The 19,503-nt window shown below is 34.6% G+C and overlaps 1 protein-coding gene across 6 annotated transcripts in view; it reads right to left on the bottom strand.

Moving 5' to 3' along the window:
• DMXL1 (Dmx like 1) overlaps positions 1 to 19,503 on the bottom strand; it is a 181,004-nt gene that overhangs the window by 31,738 nt on the left and 129,763 nt on the right. For 3 of the 6 annotated variants that reach the window (XM_074199607.1, XM_074199611.1, XM_074199609.1), the window contains 2 exons: positions 19,195 to 19,312; positions 17,018 to 17,080 (listed from right to left, as the gene is read on the bottom strand). In XM_074199607.1, coding sequence (XP_074055708.1) covers positions 17,018 to 17,080; positions 19,195 to 19,312 — 181 coding nt within the window. The remainder of the gene's footprint in view (positions 1 to 17,017; positions 17,081 to 19,194; positions 19,313 to 19,503) is intronic. The other 3 variants (XM_074199612.1, XM_074199608.1, XM_074199610.1) reach the window with 1 other exon arrangement.

The following is a 19,503-nucleotide window of genomic DNA, read 5'->3' as shown; positions in this document are numbered from 1 at the left end:
GTGGAGCTGTGAACTCATCCAACCCTTCTGGAGAGCTATTTGGAACTATGCCCAAAGGGCAACAAAAATGTGCATACCCTTTGACCCAGCAATACCACTATTGGGTCTATACCCTGAAGAGATGAGGAAAAGGGGCAAAAACATTACTTGTACAAAAATATTTATAGCAGCCCTGTTTGTGGTGGCAAAGAATTGGAAATCCAGTAAATGTCCTTCAATTGGGGAATGGCATACCAAACTGTGGTATATGTATGTCATGGAACACTATTATTCTATTAGAAACCAGGAGGAACGGGATTTCAGGGAAACCTGGAGGGATGTGCATGAACTGATGCTGAGTGAGATGAGCAGAACCAGAAAAACACTGTACACCCTAACAGCAACATGGAAGTGATGTTCAACCTTGAAGGACTTGCTCATTCCATCAGTGCAACAATTGGGAACAATTTTGGGCTGTCTGCAAAGGAGAGTACCATTTGTTTCCAGATAAGGAGCTGTGGAGTTTGAACAAAGTGCAAGGACTATTCCCTTTAATTTAGAAAAAAAAAAGATAGCTTATTGTCTGATCTTGTTACCTCTTAGACTTCTCTTCTCTTTAAGGATATGATTTCTCTCTTATCACATGCAATTTGGAACAAGGTACAACATGGAAACAAAGTAAAGACTAACAGAGTGCTTTCTGGGGGGGGGGGAGCAAGATTGGGGGAAAAATGTAAAACTCAAATATCTTTAATAAAAATAAATTTCAAAAAAAAGTAAGTTGCAGATCTAAATTTATTTCCCACAGAATTACTACCTAACTTTTCCTGAAACATTTATTAAATCATGAAATCCTTCCCTCAGTATTTTGTAGACTGAGAGCAAACACTCAACTTTAAAGGGGGGTGGAGCCAAGATGGCGACAAGAAGGGATCCTGTCTTAGGTGCTTTCTGATAAAACTTATAAACTAAGGACTCTAACTAAATTTTCAAGAGACAGAACCCAGAGAGGGACCCAGGGAGGCAGTTCTCCTACTCAAGGTAACCTGGAAAAGAGTAGAAAGGCTCTACTCCCCAGGGTTGGAGGGGCGGCCCACCAGAGGGGTGGTCCGCCAGAGTGAAAGAACTTCAGCCTCCCGGAGGCAGCCCCAGGGTGCTGGGAGCCACGTGAGCTACGCCCCGGGGAGCACTGGGTACAAAATTTGGGGACGGGGTGGGGGGACCTCTGACAGAACAAGCATGTGAAGTCTAGAGAAGCAGGCAGAGCTGGTAAGCAGGAGCCCCCAGGGCATGAGCCCTTTGAACCTAGGGAGGAGAGTGGAGAGAAAGAGACTGCCAAGCTTTGTCCTCTGCCCCTGGAACAACAGGACTCTGGGGCTCTGACCACATTCAGATCCTGATCGCAGTCTAGGGCCCCCCCATAGAAAAGGAGAGGCCCCCCCCAACTCAGCCCCGTGGCAGAGGGGGGCACATATGGTCATTCACAGATCAGGAGGGAGGACAGAGCCTCTCACACTGAGACCCTTGTGGGAGTGTCCCAAAAGCCCAGGAAGCACCCCCAAAAAACAGGCTCAGGCTGGAAAAATGAGCAAGCAGAGAAACAAGAGGAAGACCATTGAGAAATATTTTGCACATGAGCCCAAGAACGATCAAAATACTCAGTCTGAAGATGAGGAAGCACAAGCTCCTTCATCTAAAGACTCCAAGAAAAACAGAAATTGGGCTCAGGCTATGACAGAGCTCAAAAAAGACTTTGAAAATCAAATGAGGGAGTTGGAAGAAAACCTGGGAAAAGAAAGGAGAGAGATGCAGGAAAAACATGAAAATGAAGTCAGCAGCTTAGTCAAGGAAATCCAAAAAAATGCTGAAGAAAATAGCATGCTAAAAACCAGCTTAGGTCAAATGGATAAAACAGTTCAAAAAGTTATTGAGGAGAAGAATGCTTTAAAAAGCAAAAATTGGCCAGATGGAAAAAGAGATAAGAAACCTCTCTGAGGAAAACAAATCCTTCAGACAAAGAACAGAACTCGGGGAGATTGACTAATTTACAAGAAACCAGGACTCAATACTTCAAAACCAAAAAAATGAAAAATTAGAAGAAAATGTGAAGCATCTCATTGAAAAAAAGAACTGATATGGAAAACAGACTTAGGAAAGATAATTTAAAAATTATTGGAATACCTGAAAGTCATGATCAGGAAAAGAGCCTTGACATCATTTTCAAAGAATTACTATAGGAAAATTGCCCTGATATCCTAGAAGCAAAGAGCAAAATAGAAATGGAGAGAATCCACTGATCCCCCTGCGAAAGAAAAACCAACCCCTAGGAATATTATGGCCAAATTCCAGAACTCCCAAATCAAAGAGAAAATACTACAAGTAGCCAGAAGGACACAGTTCAAATATCGTGGAGCTGCAGTCAGGATCACACAGGACTTAGCAGCAACAACACTGGAAGCTTGTAGGGGTTGGAATATAATATACCAGAAGGCAAAAGAGCTTATAATGCAGCCAAGAATGAACTACCCAGCAAGGCTGAATGTCCACTTCCAGGGGAAAAGATGGACTTTCAATGAACCAGGTGAATTTCAAATGTTCCTGTTGGAATGGCCATAGCTGAACAGAAGGTTTGATCTTCAGATACAGGACTCAGGTGAAGCATGGAGATTGGAGAAGGGGAAAATATGAGGGACTCAATGATGATGAACTGCATGTATTCCTGCATAGACAAATGACACTGATAATACTCATATGAACCTTCTCAGTTAATAGAACAGGTAGAGGGAGCTTTTACAGCTGAAGTACGGGAGAAAGCTGAATTTGAAGATAAAATATGGGGTAAAAACAGAGTCAATAGAAAAAAGGGAAATGTAATGAGAGAAAGAAAAAGAAGAGGGGGAATAGGCCAAGATATTTCATATAAGATTTTTCTTTATTACAATGAGTTATAGCAATGATATGGAAGGGGGAGAAGGCAAGGGAGAATGAGGGAATCTTTGCTCTCATCAGAGGTGGCTAGGAGAGGAAACAGCATATATACTCAGTGGGGTATAGGCATGTGGAGTAAGAAGGAAAGGGGTGGGGACAGGGGGAAGGGGGGGGTGATGTGAATGATGGAGGAGAGGATGGACCATGGGGGAACAGTGGTCAGATATAACACATTTCCTTTATTACTTCTTGCAAAGGGCTGGGATTGGAAGGGCTGTCCAGGACCATAGGGCCAGGTGGATACTGGGCCTAAAGTGTGGTAGGGGGGCTCAGGGCCTCTTGGCCCCAGAGCCGGGGATCTATCTGCTGCACCACTCAGCTGCCCTACAGCAGTCAGAGTGAAAGGAGAGAGAAAATATAATACATGGTAGTGGAGAAATAAGAAAGGAGGGAATTTTGATCAGCAACAGCAATGGTGGAAAACTATGGAAGTAACTTTTTGTGATGGACTTATCATATAGAATATGATCCACCCATGACAGAGTTGTTGGTGTTAGAACAAAGACTGAAGCACATTTTTTTTATTATTATTATTGGGGGGGGGTGCAGGGCAAATGGGGCTGGGTGGCCTGCCTGGGGCCACATAGCAGGGTGATCTTTGGGTGTTTGAGGCCAGATTTGGACCCAGGTGCTCCTGGCTCAAGGGCCAATGCTGTCCACCACCCAGCCACCCCTACTATTATTACTATTTTATTTTATTTTGGATCTTTTTTTTTTTTTTTTGGTTTTTGCAGGGCAGTGGGGTTGGGGTGGCTTGCATGTCACACGGCTGGGTGATTGTTGGGTGTACGGGGCCGGATGTGGGCTCAGGTGCTCATGGCTCCAGGGCTGGTGCTCCATCCATTGCGCCACCTGGCCATACCTACAATTATTACTATTATTTTTTATTTTAATTTTTTTCCTCTCCCCTTGACTTTATCACTCAACTGAGTCTATATTTATGGGGGGGAGGGGGTATTTCATTTACTCTTAAACAAAAATATTTTATTAATGTATAAAAAAACCATCATTTGTACAAAATGAGAATATTAAATTAAAAAAATTATAAAAAAAATAGATTTGGTGGAATGTTCCTGTATCCAATCTTGATCTACAACTTAAAGAAAACTGCTAGAACTGTTTTCTACTGTATGAAAAGGTAGAAAAACACTGGGTATAAAGTCAGAGGACTTGCAAGAATTCAATCCTGGCTCTGCTTAACAAATTTGAGTTAAGACAAAATACTGAACTTCTCTGAGCCTCATTTGTAAAAAGACAGAATGTGGGGCAGTTGGGTGGTTCAATGAATAGAGCACTAGACTGGAATCAGGAGGACCCGAGTTCAAATCTAATCTGAGACACTTAATAATTGCCTAGTTATGTCATCCTGGGCAAGTCACTTAACCCCAATGCCTTAAATAAAGTTAAAAAAAAATAAAACGAAGGAATGCTACTGGATGATCCCTAAGGTCAACAATAATCTCATGAATAATTAATATCCATTAGGCATAGATCCTTTGCCTTAATTTATCATGCATTATTATTTATATTATTTATTATGCATTCCTCTTCTTAGTACTGCTAAAAACTGCTATTAATAGCTTCAATGTCCATTACAAACACTTTTATAAAGTATCTTCAGAAATACAATTAAACTATATTAATTTTTACAAAATTTTTTGAGATTACAAAAAATTGAAAAAGGAGCCACTTTAGTCTCTGTCAGGTTATTAAATTTAAGTTTATGTAAACTGGTAACTAATTAATATTACAAATTGAACAAAAGTCTAAAAGTCAATATAAAATGGCAGACAACCACCTAGGATGCTCAAGAACTGAAAGATTAGGTAATTTTTTAAAAGAGAGATGATATGATTATCTTGATACTAGACACCAGAAACCATACACAAAGATCTAATAAAATGGTCAAAACATTCACAATCAAATAGAATGAAACTAAACTCAGAAATAAACTAGATTTACCAACACCGATGTTAACTGAATCATTTTCCTTTATTTTTATAATTTATCTACTCATTGTGTTCACTAGCCAGTCATTGAAACAAACATATGGCATCATAAAACATGACTATACCTTACTAAGAATATCTGAAGTCACTGTGATAAATATGAGTAAGGAAAGAGATGCTATTTAACAGAAAAGTTGCGTTTCTTGTATCACTGAAAGCATGAGACAAGATTATTATCTACAAGGATTAAAACATTCACCATGAGCAAAATAGAAATCTTAAAAAGATCTTACTGTACCATTTTCCTATTTAACAGATATTTCATGAAAGAGTCAAAAAAAAAAAAAAGAATGCAACTTGAATCACTGGATTCAAGTTAGGAGATTTAGGGCAAGCCTCAATTCTACTTCTACCAATGACATAACTTTGAAATTATTTGAGTATTATTTGAAAGCAATAAATCCAAAGATAAATATGATCCCTACTAAATGTGTTTTGGGAAGATAGGTACACTAATTTGTGAGCTGTGACCCAATAAAACAGTTCTGAAGAATGAGCTGAAATTGTTCTAATAAGAAAAGAAGTACCAAAAACTACTATCTAATTTGGAGAATGACTTGTAATTCTATAAATCTGATTAAGTTCTCTACATATTTTAGAAATGAGTTCTTTATCGGAAACATTAACTGTGAAAATCATTTTCCTTTTAATCTTGGTTGCATTCATTTTATCTGTTCAAAAATTTTGAAATTTAACATAGTTGAAATTATCCATTTTGCAGTTTACCATGTCCTCTGTCTTTTGTTTGTTCATAAACTTCTCCTCTCTCTATAGATCCAACAGACTATTTCTTGTTTTTAAATGGTCTATGGTATCACTTTTTATGTCTAAATCCTGTACCCATTTTGACCTTATTTTGGTGTAGGGGGTGAGATGTGAGACTATGCTTAGTTTTTGGCAACTAATTTCTAGTTTTCCCAACAGTTTTTGTCAGTTAGTGAATTCTTATCCCAGAAGGACATGAACAGGCTGTTGTCAAATGAAGAAATCAAAGCTATTTATAGTCATATGAAAAAATTCTGCAAATAATTATTGATTAGAGAAATGTAAATTAAAATAATTATGAGGTACACCTCACACCTATCAGATTGGCTAAGATGATAAAAAAGGAAAATGATTTATGTTGGAGAAATTGTGGGGAAATTGGGATACTAATGCACAATTTCGAATTATGCTCAAAGGGCAATAAAACTGAACATAACTTTTGATTCAGCAATACTACCACTAAGTCTGTATACTAAAGAGATCATAAAAAAACAAAAAAGATTCACATGTAAAAAAATATGCTATTGGAATACAATTATTCTTTAAGAGATCATGAGTGATCCCATTCAAAGTAACCTCAGACAATATAAAATACTTGGGAGTCTATTTGCCAAGACAGACTCAGAATCTTTTTGAAAACAATTATAAAACACTTCTCACATTAATTAAATCAGATTTAAATAACTGGGCAAATATCAACTGCTCATGGATGGGTAGAGCTAATATAATAAAAATGACAATTCTACCAAAACTAAACTATCTGTTTAGTGTCCTACCAATCAAAATTCCAAAAAATTACTTTAACGAGTTAGAAAAAATTGTAAGTAAATTCATATGGAGAAATAAAAAGTCAAGAATTGCCAGGAGCTTAATGAAAAAAAGTACAAAAGAAGGTGGCTTAGCCCTACCTGATCTAAAATTATATTATAAAGCATCAGTCATCAAAACTGTCTGGTATTGGCTAAGAAACAGAGTGGTAGACCAGTGGAATAGACTAGGTGTAAAAGCAGGAGATGATTATAGTAATCTGCTGCTTGATAAACCCAAAGAGTCCAGCCATTGGGATAAAAACTCCCTCTTTGATAAAAACTGCTGGGATAATTGGAAGTTAGTGTGGAAAAAACTTAGATTAGATCAACACCTCACACCCTTTACCAAGATTAGATCCAAATGGTTACAGGACTTAGACATAAAATACAATACTATAAGAAAATTAGAAGATCAAGGACTAGTTTACCTGTCAGATCTATGGAAAGGGGAGCAGTTTATGACTAAGGAAAAGTTGGAGAATATCACCAAAAACCAATTAGATGATTTTGATTTCATTAAATTAAAAAGCTTTTGCATAGATAAAACCAATGTAACCAAGATCAAAAGAAATGTAGTAAATTGGGAAACGATCTTTACAACTAATGATTCTGACAAAGGACTCATTTCTAAAATATACAGAGAACTGAGTCATATTTTTAAAACAAAAAGCCATTCCCCAATTGACAAATGGTCAAAGGATATGCAAAGGCAATTTACAGATGAGGAGATCAAAGCAATCCATAACCATATGAAAAAAATGCTCTAAATCATTAATTATTAGAGAAAGGCAAATTAAAGCTTCTCTGAGGTACCACCTCACACCTCTCAGATTGGCCAATATGACCAGGAAGGATAATGATCACTGTTCCAAGGGTTGTGGGAAATCTGGGACTCTATTACACTGTTGGTGGAGCTGTGAACTCATCCAACCCTTCTGGAGAGCTATTTGGAATTATGCCCAAAGGGCAACAAAAATGTGCATACCCTTTGACCCAGCAATACCATTACTGGGTCTATAGCCTGAAGAGATGATGAAAAAAGGGTAAAAACATTACTTGTACAAAAATATTTATAGCAGCCCTGTTTGTGGTGGCAAAGAATTAGAAATCAAGTAAATGTCCTTCAATTGGGAAATGGCTTAGCAAACTGTGACATAAGTATGTCATGGAACACTATTGTTCTATTAGAAACCAGGAGTGATGGGATTTCAGGGAAGTCTGGAGGGATTTGCATGGACTGATGCTGAGTGAGACAAGCAGAACCAGAAAAACACTGTATACCCTAACAGCAACATGGGAGTGATGTTCAACCTTGAAGCACTCACTCATTCCATCAGTGCAACAATCAGGAACAATTTTGGGCTGTCTGCAAAGGAGAGTGCCATCTGTTTCCAGATAAGGAGCTGTGGCGTTTGAACAAAGTTCAAGGACTATTCCCTTTAATTTAGAAAAAAAAACGGGTATCTTATTGTCTGATCTTGTTACCTCTTAGACTTCTCTTCTCTTTAAGGATATGATTTCTCTCTCATCACACCCAATTTGGATCAAGGTACAACATGGAAACAAAGTAAAGACTGACAGAGTGCTTTCCATGGGGGGGGGAGCAAGATTGGGGGGAAAATTGTAAAACTCAAATAATATCTTTAATAAAAATAAATTAAAAAAAAAAGAAAAGATATCACGAGTGATCGGATTTTTTTTTTAGTTTTTGCAAGGCAATAGGGTTAAGTGGCTTGCCCAAGGCCATACAGTTACGTAATTATTAAGTGTCTGAGACTGAATTTGAACTCAGGTACTGACTCCAGGGCCGGTGCTCTATCCACTGCACTACCTAGCTGCCCCCTGAGTGATCAGATTTTAGAAAAGCTTGGAAAGACTTGCATGAACTGATGTTACATGAAATGAGCAGAACCAGTAAAACACTGCACATATTAACAACACTGTGAGATGATCAGCTATGATGGATACAGCTCCTCTCAGCAGTTCAGTGATCAAGTGATACTCTTGCGAGACCTATTATAGAAAATACTATTCACACCCAGAGGAAAAACTATGGATTCTAAATACAGAGCAAACTTCTTTCTTACTCATGTTCTCCCATCCCCCCCCCCCCCCCAGTTCTACTCCCATTTCATAATATGACTATTTTGGTAATATGTTAAACACTGTTGTACATATGCAATTTTTACCAGATTTTTTGCTGCCATAGGGAGGGGGAGGGAAGGGAGGGCATTAGAAAAACGTGGAACACATGAACTTACAAATGGATGATTATTGAAAACTACCTTTGCATGAAATTGGAAAAAATAAAATAAAATTTAGGGGAAAAAAAGAAAACTACTCTACTCTTTTGCCTAGCAAAATGACTTCCAGAAATATATACCCCAAGCTGGGCAACGATATATGTTTTCATATCTATTTCTAATTTTAAATAAAAAAGTGAGATCTTTCCTGTTTGTCTTTGAGCAACATATATAAATATACATATATGCATAATAAAAATATTTAGCAGCATTTTTATTAGCAAAATAATTGCCCTTCAATCTGAGAATGAAAGAACAAATTGTGGTATGTGAAATTAAAAATTATTGTACAATAAAAAAATGACAAATATAAAAAATTCATAGAAATTTGCTAAGTTTTGTATAAGTGCAGAATAAAGTAAACAGGTCTAGAAGAATAATCTATCTAATATTAACAATAATGTTAAAAAAATTACTAAAAGAGTTCAAAATCCTAATCAAAGCAATAAGCAATCATGATTTCAAGCCTTTGACTTTTTGGCAAAGAGATGGAAAACTATGGTGAGGAACAAGGTATACATTTTCAGACACAGACATTGGACTGATTTATATTGCTACAAAAGATAGATCTATTGTAGGGAGAAGGGTGAGGCCATTTTAAATAACAAAAATATTAAAAACCCCACAGAAATAGAACTTTTGAATAGAAAAAACAAAGTATTAAAGCATCCTCTCTGGAAGAAACCTCAATAAATATAGAGTATTATGACTTTTCTCAATGACTAGATTAAAAAGGTGAAACAATAGTCCCTGATGGATTGATTCATCTCTTTAATACCTCACCAGGGTTTAATATACTCTGAGGCATCATATAAGCAGTGTTCCAAAAGAATACCCACGTACCAACAGTATAACCTCAAATAAAACAACTACTGACATAGTTTCCAGGATTATCATACCCGCCTTCTACTGATCATAATATTTAAATCAAAAGGGTCAAATATAAACAGTATTAGTAAGATATACTGAAATTTGATTTATTGAACTGTCAACTAGGTATAACTAGGGTCTGAAATCTGGAAGAGCTGAGTTCAAACTTAGACTCAGATACTGACTCAGTGAACCTAGGAAAGTTACCTAATCCCTGATTCAACTTCCTCAACTACAAAATAACAGCACTTACTTCACAGGGTTGTTGTGAGGATCAAATGAGCTAATATTATAAAGCTCTTACTACAGTGCCTGGCACATAGTAGGCACCAGAGTATTTTTGACAGAAAAGAAGGCAAGGGCAATAAAAATTGTCTTAAAATATTAATTTAATTAGCAATATCAGAGTATCCAATAACCAAACACTACCAGACACTTTAATATTCAATACATAAAATCAGAAAAAAAAAAGTTGCCTACAATCAAAAGAACAACTCATTGGTTCACTAAAAAAGGGCAATAAAGGAGTTATTTCATTATGCTTTACTATATACCCAAAGGCAACAAGAAATAGTATTTCATGGAATACTTAGTAATCTGACCTTGTAGTGCTCATGATTACTCCAAAGGAAAGTGAAATTTACCTCTAATACTGACATGGGGACACAAAAGAAACTCTATGAAGAACGTAACAAAATCTTACAAACCAAGTCAAAGATATGCCCTAGTACTTATATTAAGTTCAAAGATTAGATGGAAAATGAAGAGGAAGATGAAAAAAAATTGTGTTGGAAAATAAGTTTTAGGAGTAAGGAACAAAGATACCAAATTTCAAAATACTCACTTTCTATGTTATGAATTTTTTTTCAATAAGAGATCTAGAAGTCAATAGATCTGCTTTAGCTATCATTTTATTGATTGCAATAAACCCAAGGAAGGACCTCTACAATATTTCCTCAATGAGGTCCATTCAAATAAGACTTGCTTAACCATGGTTTCTTAGAAAAAGCAAATGGGTGGAAAATGCACGTTATGGCATGTGACTGTTATGATCAATCCAGCAAATTGGTATGTTAGTACAAAAATTAGAGACTGGCACTACCAATGAGTAATGAGCTAGCCCCAGGAATGAACAGGGAAGAGAAGCCAGATCATATGTAAGAAACTGCAAGATGAATCCAATGTTCCCATCCTTTACCCAGTGGTCATGCAGAATTTCTTGGTGATATTATACTGTTCTGAATGATGTTATATGGATATATGTAGGTCAGATAGAAATCTTGTCTATTTTTTCTGGTATACAATATATGAATAAGATTTTAACATTAAAAACAGAGGATGGCTTCTAACAGTTAATATAAGTAATCCATAATTTAATCATAGATGGACCTGGGTAAGACTTGTACATGATGAGGTTTCCCTTTTGTAAAGGGAGATTTAAAATCAAAAATCTTCTGAAGTATAAAATTAAGTATTTGTTAACCAAGGTTAATTTTTACTTGGTAGAATTTTGTATAATACACATTTTTCTCATCAAGCTCAAATAATTTTTACCTATTCCATGTGAATAATTATTATTCAAAACTGACATCAAAACTGCTCATTTTCTTAGAATTATATTTCCAATTACCTACTTAAATTGCAAGTTAGAAAAATATTAAATCTCTATATTTGTAATGTGACATTGACATTGGTTTGAATAGCACAAAAAAGGACCATCTGTAGGTCATGCTAACAGGAAGTTGAGTTCTTTCCTTAACATTTAGAAACACAGCTAGAGTTCCTAATTTAAATTAACTGTAACTCAATGGATTTGACAGGGTTAGTTTTACAATTAAAATTTGAAAAATTATGTAGGTTATCATTTGTCTTAAAAAACCACCATGGTTACAATGCATTCTATAACCTACTATATTTTTACCTAAGAAATCCTTCCAAAAAAATTAAAAAGCTTGACAGCCAAAATACTAGTTCAGAGTGCCATCTTTAATGAAAAGAACTAAATGATTTATTATTCATATATCATTAAACTCTACAGCCAGCAAAAATTGTATTAGCTAAAATATAGATACAATGTTTGGATTTGCTTTAAGAGGCTACAACTATCTTAAATTTTTAAAGTTCCATTTCATTGCAATGGATAATGAGAAAGATACTTGACCAAAGTGATATGAAACTTAAGATCTAAGACCCTTGAACCTTTTGTCCTAGTCTACTGCTTCTGCACCCAGAGGCTTCATGGATTATTTCCAGTGTATAACTTCTTTGCACCAACTTGGGAATTAAAAAAAGGACAAGGGACAAAATGCAGATTTGTTGGATCCACTAAACTTATGTTATCTAATTCCAATAAAGTTCTCATTGTTGTATACCCTCTATTGTCCCTGGTTGACTCCCTTAAGGTATTATTCCAAACTTTCTCCTCAGACTATACATATCAGTATCTTCACCTGCCAGTTCAATGAAGGACCCTGCTTCATACTTGACTGGAAAAAATGAGGTCATTCCCTCTCTATCACAGTTTCACATTTAAAAACATCTCAGTGAGGAAACAGCATACACACTCAATAGAGTATAGAAATCTATCTTATCTCCTAGAGGGGGGAAAAAGGAGAGAAAAGAGAAGGGGGAGGGGAAGGGGTATAGGTGATAAAAGAGAGGGAAGATCATGGGAGAGTGCAGTCAGTTACAACACAGGGTGAAAGGAAAGAGAGAATAGAAATAGAATAGAAATAGAATAGAAATAGAATAGAAATAGAAATAGAAATAGAATAGAATAGAATAGAATAGAATAGAATAGAATAGAATAGAATAGAATAGAATAGAATAGAATAGAATAGAATAGAATAGAATAGAATAGAATAGAATAAATGAGGATGGAGAGGAATAGGATAGAGGGAAATACAGCTAGCAATGGTAACTGTGGGAAAAAATATTGAAGCAACTTCTCTGATGGACTTATGATAAAACATGTACTCCATCCCAAAGACAGAACTGAGACACACTTTTTTCACCCTCTCCCTTTATTTTTCTTGAGGTTTCTCTATCTTTGTATGGGAAGGGGGATTATGGTTTCTTTTACAAGACTATTGTAGTAATATGAAGAAAATAAAGAAAAGAAAAAGAAAAGCAAAGAAAAAAAGAATACATGTAAGGTTATTTTAAAGAAACAGATGGTGGTATTTCTTTGTTTTATATAGCACATAGGATTAATTTATTAACTGATTTTGATTTATTTTGGCATTTGAAATAAAAAAATAAAAATATTTCAATATCAATCATCTATTTTCTTTTCCTCTGATTTCAGAAGATAAAGTGGCTAATGTGAGCCCTTTTAAATGTATTTTTGAATCCATTCTTTTCTGTCTCCTCCTAGTGTGTCATGCTATCTCTTTCTAATATCTAATGTCTCTTCCTCCTGACTCCTTCCCTGCAAGTCTTAAAACATGCTCCAACCTTAAAAGACCCGTATTTGATTTTAATATCCTTTCAAACATTGTACTATGCATATTTTCCCTTTTACAATGAATCTCCACATTTCTAGCACTTCCTCACCTTCCAGTTACTTCTCAACCCCTGGCTTACATTGCCTTTATTTTTCCTCTCTAAAATCACAATTGCTTATTTTGTGATAAATTCAATAACCTTTACTCAATCCTCATTCTTTCTGACCTACCATTTCTTTGATCCTTCATTTCCTCTTGGATACTCTCTGAGTTTTCATGATACTCCTCTATCTGTCAGACTGATGCCTTTCCCCCAGGGTCTGATACTTCTACTCTTCTTACTATTAGAAATTCCATTAACCTCCATTATTTCAATTATTATCTCTATAGAGATTAAAATGAAGCCTCATCTATAATCTCCCAGTGCCTATAAGACACATTTGCCTTTATCTCATAGGCATCTCAAACTCAATGTCTAAAAAACAATTTATATTTTTCCTTATCCTAAGTACTGTATAGTTCTGTTATTCTTCCAATTCAGTTTACCAATTTAGGAGATACCCTTGATTAATCAGCTGCTCTTATTAATTCTACCTCTTTAATATCTCTCCTATTCCTGTCTGATCAAACCAATCACCCTAGCCTCGGCTCTTGTCATCTCTTGTATACTACTGCAATAGTATCTTAATTGACCATCCTGTAGCTCATCTCTCCCTCATCTAATCTGTCATCCATAACTGCCAAATTAATATTCCTAAAACAGAGATTATGGATCCCCATTGTCCATTAGCATAAAGTTTAAACTCCTGAGTTTGACAATTCAAAATTTTCATAATATGATTTCCACTAAATTCTTTCTCAAAATGATTATATATTATTCCTACTCATGCAATCTCTTCTCTTGGGTTTCTTTCCGATGCATTACATTCCTCTTCTACCTCCACATCTTTGCTGCACAAGGTATCCTACATGCTCAGAATGTATTCCCACCTTTCTGAAACCTTAACTTCCTTCAAGATAATTTCAGCAGTTGCTGGAATTATTCTCCTATGATTCTTTTTGTTAATTGAAACTGTGAATTCACTGATGTAGACAAAGTTCCTTTCCCAATGAAGATTGGCACACTCTCTGCAATTGATAGTCTCAATTTCCTTGGGTTACTTGTAGCTAAAATAACTTGCCCAAGGTCACGCAGTCAGTACCTGATAGGCAGTAAGATTAAATTCTGATCTTCCTATATCGAGGATCAGTTCTTTATTCACACTATTTCTCTATGTATATTTTTTTAGAGAGTTATAACCTCCAGTATGAATATGTTATATCCTCCCAGTAGAATGTAAGCTCCTTGAACATAGAAACTGATGTTTAAGTGTCTTATACTTAGTACCTTTTTTAGCTAGGGTTGGGGGGGGGGGGTCTAGATTTGTGATTTCATTGGGGTACGGAATGCCCACTGGGTCTCCATGATTTAAGAGTCTTAGGGAGTTGTACTAAAGTAGCACATTATAGAGGTTAGAGAGCTGGCCTAGAAACCCATTAGCTATGGTCCTTTCTCTGGCATATGATAGTAATGTGATGGTAGATAAGTCATAAAATCATTCTGGTGATTCAAAAAAGACCCCAAGCCTAGATTAAACATTGGATTCAGAATGAAAAAGATCTGATTCCAAATTCTATTTTTAGACCTTATAGCTTATGAAACTCGAGGTCACATAAACTCTTCAGGTTTAGTTATCTCATTAGTAAAGAGTGGGTTAGTGTCTGCCTTACAGTGTTATTGTGAAGATTAAATGTGGTAATATATGTAAAATGCTTTACAAATTTTTAAAATGATTATATAGAACTTTAAGGCAATGGAGTCAAACTCGATTACAAACAAGGGAGGGAGGAGATAGTGACTTTGTTGTTCAGTTGTTTTAGTCATGTCTGACTCTTCATGACCCATTTATTGGTTTTCCTGGCAAAGACACCGGCTTGTTATTTCCTTTTCCAGCTCATTTACAGGTGAGGAATTAAGGCAAAGTGACTTGCCCAGTGTCATACAGGTAATATGTCCAAGGCTAAATCTGAACTCATGAAGATGAGACTTCTTTATTCCAGGCCTGGAGCTTTATCCACTAAGCAATCTAGCTGCCCAAATAATGAGTTAGACATCCACAAATTAAGATTATTCATTGTAATGTATTTTTAATTTATTTTATTAAACATTTCTCATTTACATCTTAAATCTAAAGCAGGCCATAAGTTTTATGGGCAGTAAGTTTGACACCTCTGCTTTAAGTCTAAATAATGCTTGGCATATATTATCTTACCATCTTCAAAGAATTTCATGTAAATTATATTTACAAGGTTCTGCTCAAGCATCACCTTCATGAAGCCTCTCCTGATCCTCAAATAGTGAAAGACTTCCTCCCTAACGACCTTGTATCTATTTTGCATTTACTCTGTACTGTCTAATATTCTGCCTTTGCATTTCCACTCCCTAGCAAAGTACTGGGTACATAGTAGATATTTCATGAAAGTTTGTTGTTTGAAAGTAAGTATTACAGGTATTAATACTTCCTTTTCATTAGATGAAGAAGCTGAGACTCAGATAAATGAATGACTTCTGCATAAGTAGCACAGCAAATATCAGAAATTCAAACTTCCAAAATCAAGAACTCTTGCCATGCTATTTCTGAGGTATTTAATTTGACTTCTTTGAAAAAAATTAGTTTATGAAATATGAGAAGATTTACTTTGAAAGATTCAGAACAATGAAGTTTGTTTGTTTTTTAAATCTGTAGTTACACAAGGAGGGGACACAGTTACTTATTACTTTATATCCTCAGCTTGATATGTCACAAAATTCATTCCCTAAACTCTCAAGAACCAGCAGAATTTTTAGAAAAGAATGTTGGCTGTAAAAGTTTATTTCAAACTAGCATTTATATAATGCACTACTTTACAAATGTTAATTTTATCATCACCTCACACCTGAGAGCTAAGTGCTATTATTATCCCCATTTAACAGACCTTGAAGGAGAGAGGCTAAGAGGATACTAGGATCACACCAGCTGTGCAGCCAGTAAGTATCTGAGTCAGGGTCTGAACTCAGATACTCTATATATTGCTCTACTTAGCTGCCTAATAATCCTGACATTTTAAAGTTGTAAAGTAAAAAATAAAGACAATTCTTGTTTTTAAATCCATTGTCTTATTAAAATTTATTCAGTCTTGTATTTATAGATGTCCAAAAATAAAAGAAAAAAATTTAAGGATGTTGGTGTTTTCTTCCCCTCTAAATCCATCTGATACTTTTCTTTTCTTTTTTTTGGTTTTTGCAAGGCAAATGGGGTTAAGTGGCTTGCCCAAGGCCACACAGCTAGGTAATTATTAAGTGTCTGAGACTGGATTTGAACCCAGGTACTCCTGACTCCAGGACTGGCGCTTTATCCACTGTGCCACCTAGCTGCCCCTGTGGCTTTGTTTTCTTATGAAAAAAATAAATTCTATTACTTTTATAAATATCTTTAAATAAAATGTGATCAATATAAAGGGTTGATACTTTGTATTATTCATTTTCCAAAGCTTTACTTACTATTAAGCTTGTACTAAAAAAATCTGTAGCCTTAAAACAGGATGCATTCAACTCCCTTTAAGATTGAATTTTCTTGTTTAACAAAACATGCAAATCGAGTAAAAAGCCATTAAACTGATTCACACTGTAATACTCAAGTTTAATGGGTCAATAGTTTTCCAGGCAATAGTCTGTTGCAGCAATTAAAAAAAGAAAGAAAGAAAGAAAATAGGCAAAGAATCTCTTTAAAGAATGAAATTTTAAATTTCAGCTGAATGTGACTTTGTACCTTGTTGAAGTTTGGCTCCTCCATTATAGAATTTTTGATGGTTTCACTGTGGTCCTCTAATGACTTCATCAAAAAAAAAATAACCACAGACAGAGTAAAGATAAAATGTAAGTTGCAAGATAACTAGGAGTATTTTTAAAATGTACACTTATTTTACCAAATCAGAAAAATTACTATCTGCTGCAACTAGTTACTACTTAAAATATTTACAAATATTTAAGGTCATTAAAAAGTCCTCAAAACGTATTAATAATAATAATATCTTATTAAAAGCAATTACTTTACACCTTAAATGATTTCATTCATTTAAATTGAGCCTGTTAATATCAGGTTAGAGAAAAGATTCTTAACCTAGGGTCTCTGAACTTGTTTTCTAAATATTTTGATCAGAGCATTTCAACATAATTGGTTTTCTTCATTATCCTACTTTATTTTTTTCATTTAGAACCATTATTTTGAAAAGAAATAAAGATGCATCTGATTGCCGAAGGGTCGATGACACAAGATTAAGAACCTATGCATTTTAAAAAACAGAAGAAATTAAGAGTCACCAGTTTTAAAGTCAAATCATATGGAATATTATTAGTTCACTTATATGCAGTTAGACTCTATTTCCAAAAATATTACTTTATACAATTTAATTTAGAATAATTATATATAAAATAATTTCTATTGAAGAGAGTTTTTTTAGTCATCAGTGATCTCTGGTGCTTCTCTGGCCTTCTATTGCCTATGTTTGATTTAGAAGTACATTTTAACTGTTTAAATGCTGATTATAGGTTGTTTTGTGATTCCCTCCCTAATGTTTTAGGAAGAAATGAAAAAATACTGAAAAGAAAGAGCTTTGAAGATTAAAAGTATCTGAAGTGATACCCACCCCTTAATTGGGAAGGAAATCTTGTATTCTTAAGAACAAAAAGAAGACATAATATATGATTTAAGATCAATGAAAATACCAGAGCCATGAGAAATAAGATGAAATAATTAACTACTTTGTTTTTCAAACAAGGAAAATGAAACAGTAAAAATAATATTTCTCATAAAATACCTTGACCTATTCCCAATATTTCAGTATAAAAAAATCATACATATTTATATAGTCTACATAATTGTGAAATTATGGTCCTTTCTATAGAAAATTGGGATAAAATATAAGTAGGATTTTACTATATATCTATATCTATATCTATATACATATATATATGTATTTGTGCATATGTATAAACATACATTCTACCTATATTTGCTACTCTGATTCATTTTGGTTCCATTGCTTTCTGAGCTTTCATTCACTAAAATTTGACAGATTGTTTAAGAAAATATTGAATTTGATTTTAGTTATTCAATAATTTACATTTCTTTTTCCAAAACTTTAGAATCTTTTTAGTTCTCAAGTACATTATTTCAGATGATAATTTAACACTAAGGAAAAGGCAGGTTACCTGTAATAATTACACTTATGAAAAACTTTAAGATCAAAAGTGGCAATATACAGAATCATCAAAAAAAAGACAAGGAACAAGAGATATAAATAAATAGACAAAAGTATTTGTTAATTAGAAAGATAAAGACAAAATGCAGGGTTTTTTAATACAAAAAAATTACTAAAATGCTAACATACTCCTTTTTTTTAAATTTTATTTTTCTCCCGGTTACATGCAAAAACAAGTTTCAACATTCACTTCCAAAACATTGAATTCCAAATGCTCTCCCTTCCTCCCACCCCACTTCTCCTCAGTGAGAAAGCAAGTCATTTGATTTAGGTTAAAAATGTGTAATCATGAAAAATACTACCATAATATGTTATAAAAGTAAATGTAACAACCCCCCCCCCCAAAAAGAGAAACCTCAAGGAAAAAAAAGTAAGGAAGCCTAGTTCTTAATAGATAAATGTACCAACCAGTCAAAAACTTTTATCGTAGAGATCTATATACCTAAGATCACATCCTATAAAAACAAACCAAAAAAATCCCTAAACATAGCTCCCAAATTATATTCGCTATATTCAAAAGCTTTGGAAAACTGAGATTATCTTTTTCCCCCCAACTTCTTTAAATATTCTCTGTTCATATTGGTCTAATTTCCCCAGATAATTTGCTTTATAAGAAACGTTAAAAGAAATCTTACAGCTCTTTAACTCAAAACTTCCATAAAAACCAATAAATTCTAAATTCTACCTCATTCAGGCATCTTTTCTTAGTAAATATATTTCTGATAAAAGTTTCTTGAATTTCTTCCTGTTTCACCAAATACTGCCAAAGTCTCTTCACTGACAGTGCTAGATGATGCTTAGATCTGTAAATAATTAAACAAAAAGGGATTATTTATTTGTTGGCAGGTGTTATACAGCCCTAAGCACTATTTAATAGCACTAACTTCAATAAAGTCAAAATAAATATTGCTCCCAGGGTCCAATGAAATTAAAGTATAGATTAATTAAGGATAGCATAATACCTACCAAAATTGCTGGAGAATATAAAACAAAC

This window comes from Macrotis lagotis, chromosome X, assembly GCF_037893015.1.
Source record: "Macrotis lagotis isolate mMagLag1 chromosome X, bilby.v1.9.chrom.fasta, whole genome shotgun sequence".
Classification (NCBI taxonomy): domain Eukaryota; kingdom Metazoa; phylum Chordata; class Mammalia; order Peramelemorphia; family Peramelidae; genus Macrotis; species Macrotis lagotis.
This window is presented reverse-complemented; position numbering and strand designations above follow the sequence as displayed.